Below are 4039 nucleotides of genomic sequence, written 5' to 3' on the forward strand. Positions count from 1 at the left end.
CATGAGAGCTATCCCCTCCAGCTTATACCAAGTAATTAAATTCCAACTCCATGGGGAATATTCAGTATACGCTGAGAAAAACACATATCCCGGGAATGCTACATCATTGCCTTAGACAGCACGACCACCCAACAAAGAAAGAACAAAGAAAAAGAGGCATAGCAATCAGTAGGGTTGAGGTCGGAGCACGATGAGACTGAGGACAAAATCAAAGACCCCGACATGGTCGAAGCCGCATGATCAACCATAAAAAACCTTGACCCCATTCAATTGGACCCCAACGATCGTAGCAAGAAGTCATATATCGGTTGCAAATTTTAGGATCAAGGAAAATTCAGTCAATTCTTAACAGCTAAAGCAGATTTATTTGCTTTCAGCCATGCAGATATGATAGGCATTCCAAAGGTAATCGCCACGCACAAATGAAACTTCGATCCATTCCACCCCAGTGAGACAGGTCAGGCGTAAATTCAGTTCCACAAACAATGACGCAGTGCGTGAGGAGGTGGAAAAACTATTAGAGAACGACTCCATCAGGGAGTCTAAGTACCCCAAGTGGATCGCCACGTAGTAATAGGGAAAAAAAAAAGGGAAATGGCGGATGCGCGTAGACTTCACAGATCTGAAAAAATCATGTTCGAAGGATTCATTCCCGTTGCCTCATATCGACCAACTCATCAACGCGATGACCAGGCACGAATTATTAAGTTTCTTGGACGCTTACTCGGGTTATAACCAGATCCTGATAGAAGAAGAAGACCAGGAAAAGACCACGTTCATCACCCACTAAAAAACGTATTGCTATAGGGTCATGTCGTTTGGGCTAAAGAACGCGGGGGCTACGTATCAAAGATTGGTAACGAGGATGTTCAAAGACCAACTCGGCAAAACCATGGAGGTAACATAGACGATATGCTGGTAAAATCCAAAAGGGCAGAGGAACACGTAGATCATTTGAAATAAACTTTCGACATAATCAGACAATACTGAATGAAGCCGAACCCCAGGAAAATTCTTGGGTTTCCTGATGTTGCAGCGAGGGATCAAGGTCAACCTCAACCAAATCAAAGCAATTGAGGGGACACCGGAACTCTTGACCACCAAAAAACAAGTCCAAAGGTTAACTAGTCGCATCGCCGCCCTGTCAAGGTTCATCTCGCGGTCATCAGATATGTGCCATAAATTCTTTGGCGTATTCAAGAAAGACAATAACCTCAAATTGACTTTCGATTGCCTCTAGGATCTATGAGAACTAAAGGAACACATGTCATCATCGTCCTTTCTTTCGAAACCCGAACCTGGGGAGCAACTCCTCGTCTATCTAGTCATATCTGAAGTAGCAGTAAGCGTAGTTTGGATCCACAAAAACAAAGGTACACAATCTCCTATCAATTACATTAGCAAAACGCTCGTCGACACCGAGATGAGGTACCCATACCTCGAAAAATTATCTTTAGCCTTGGTCATAGCTTCAAGGAAGCTTAGACCATATTTCCAATGTCACCCCATCTCGGTCGCCACAACCTTCCCCCTGAGGAGCATTTTGCATAAAACCGAGCTATCGAGAAGGCTGGCCAAATGGGCCATCGAGCTAAGTGAGCACGACATCACATACCAGCCGCGAACGACAATAAAGTCACAAGTGCTCGCCGACTTCGTCGCCGACTTCAGCACAAAAATAATGCATGAAGTCGAAAGGGAAGCCATCCAAAATTCACTCCAAACACAAGACCTCTAGGTCCTATACACCGATGGCGCATCCAACACGTCAAGGTATGGACTAGGCCTCGTACCCGAGGTTCCAACAGGCGAAGTAATTTGTCAGTCCATAAGGTGCTCGGATATGACTAATAATGAGGCCGAGTACGAGGCTGTAATTGTAGGTTTAAGGCTAGCACTCAAATATAGAACGAAGCAGTTGAAACTACGTTGTGACTCCCAGCTTGTAGTTAATCAAGTCACATGGACTTTCCAAATCAAGGAACAAAGATTGCAAAAATACCAGACCGAAATTTGAAAACTACTGCCTGAGTTTGATGAATGTCAGCTCGATCAATTCACACTAGCACAGAATGCCAAGGCAGATGGCCTCGCTAAACTAGCCGCAACGACCAAAAGTATCACGACCGAAGATAAAAGCGTAGTCTACCTCTTCAACTCATCACTAGACCAAATCGAGGTAAGAACCATAAACTTAACTTGGGACTGGCATAATCGTATTATCGCATATTTGTAGGACGACACACTTATAGGTAACAAAAAAGAGGCCAAAAACTAAGAATGCAGGCGGCCAGATAAAACCTCATCCATAACGACCTGTACAAGAGGACTTGCAGCGGCCCTCTGGCGAAGTGCTTGGTCCCGAACCAAACCCATCACGTCCTCGAAGAAGTCCATGAAGGCCATTGCGGAGCTCACTCCGGCAATCGAGCACTTGTCAGATGCCTCATACGGGCGGGATACTACTGGTCCACCATGAAGAAGGATGCCGTAGATTTTGTGAGAAAAAAAGCAAATGCCAAAAGTGCGCCCCAATGATTCACCAAGCGCGCGAGCACCTCCACTCGGTCACCTCCCCTTGGTCGGTCATCAAATGGGGAATAGACATCGTGGGTCCCCTCCTAGGAGGGCGAGGTAATGTACGATTCCTTTTGGTTTTAACTGACTATTTCTATAAGTGGGTAGAAGAAGGAGAATTCGCCCAAATACGAGAACAAGAGGTAATCAACTTTATATGAAGAACCATTATCTTCCGGTTCGGCCTTCCCAAAAAAATCAGTTGTGACAACGGACCTCAGTTCACAGGGAGGAGAATAGCCGAATTCTTCGAGAACTGACATATCAAGAGGATACTCTTGACCCATATCATCCCACAGGTAATGGGCAAGTAAAGTCCTCCAACAAGTCAAAACTGTACATCATGAAGAAGAAGCTCAAAGACGCCAAGGGACTGTGGCCAAAAATACTGCTAGAAGTATTATGGACCTACCAAACAACTTCGAAAATGAGCACAGGAAAGAGCCATACTATTTGGTCTACGGTATCGAGGCAGTAATACCAGTCGAGGTCAGAGAACCCAGCCTAAGATACTCCTACGAGAGCGGCACGAGTAACGACGAGAGCAGAAGGCAGGAACTCGACGAAGTCGACGAACGAAGAGATATGGCCTACATAAGAGTAGTCGCCCAAAAACAACAAGAAGAACGCTATTATAACAAGAAAGCAAGGGTCAGACCGCTCAAAGTCGGGGACTACATATTGAAAGCTAAAACTCAAGTGAGCAAAGATTCCAGGGAAGGCAAGCTGGGAACAAATTGGGATGGTCCCAAAATCATTGCAAAAGCAAATAAGGGTTCGTTCCAACTAGAGACAATGGAAGGAAAGCTAATTCCAAGCAATTAGAACATCATCCACCTCAAATACTTCAACTTCTGAGAGAAAAAGCATCCCCAAGTCGTACTCATCTTTCCCCTACTTGAGTTTTATCCCATTTGGGTTTTTTCAAGGAGGTTTTTAACGAGGCGACGAAGGGAACGCTTCGAGTTGAAGTACGCGAATGTAGGGCCATGGTTACCATTTCATTGCTCAACCTCTCTATACTCTCTAGATCGACCAATGAAGAGACTAGATAGACTGGGATTGGGACTGGAACGCCAGCCAACACGTAAAAATCTGTAAATTTCTCCAAGTATGCAATAATGTCAAAGCAATAAACTTTACGTTTATCATGACACCTTTTTCGTATAAAGTTTATGTTCGACCTCGCTCGAACAAACACTTATCGTCCATCGGACGCAATTTGACAAAAGGTTATGCTCGACCCCATTCAAATAAACACCTATCTGCCCTCGGCCATGATCTAACAAAATATTCCGCTTGACCCCACCCGAGCTAACACCTATCGGCCCTTGGCCATATCTAAAAAAAATGCGTAATCGTCTCCAAGTCCACGACCAGCTAAAAGAAAACACCAATGAGGGAAAAGAGCAAAACAAGCAAACAATAGAAGCAAAAAAAAACATACAAGTACAGAAAGTAA

The 4039-nt window shown here is 44.6% G+C and overlaps 1 protein-coding gene across 1 annotated transcript; it reads left to right on the plus strand.

The window, feature by feature from the left end:
* Positions 1-2979: 2979 nt before the first annotated feature.
* On the plus strand, positions 2980-3402 carry LOC142166925 (uncharacterized). The gene has a single exon (XM_075226803.1). The coding sequence runs from the start codon at positions 2980-2982 to the stop codon at positions 3400-3402; it is 423 nt and encodes a 140-aa protein (XP_075082904.1).
* Positions 3403-4039: the final 637 nt, after the last annotated feature.

Source organism: Nicotiana tabacum, chromosome 2 (assembly GCF_000715075.1).
Source record: "Nicotiana tabacum cultivar K326 chromosome 2, ASM71507v2, whole genome shotgun sequence".
Taxonomy (NCBI): Eukaryota; Viridiplantae; Streptophyta; class Magnoliopsida; order Solanales; family Solanaceae; genus Nicotiana; species Nicotiana tabacum.

Coding starts and splice junctions, on each gene's coding strand:
- LOC142166925 (XM_075226803.1), top strand. CDS start 2,980: ATGGACCTACCAAACAACTTCGAAAATGAGCACAGGAAAGAGCCATAC.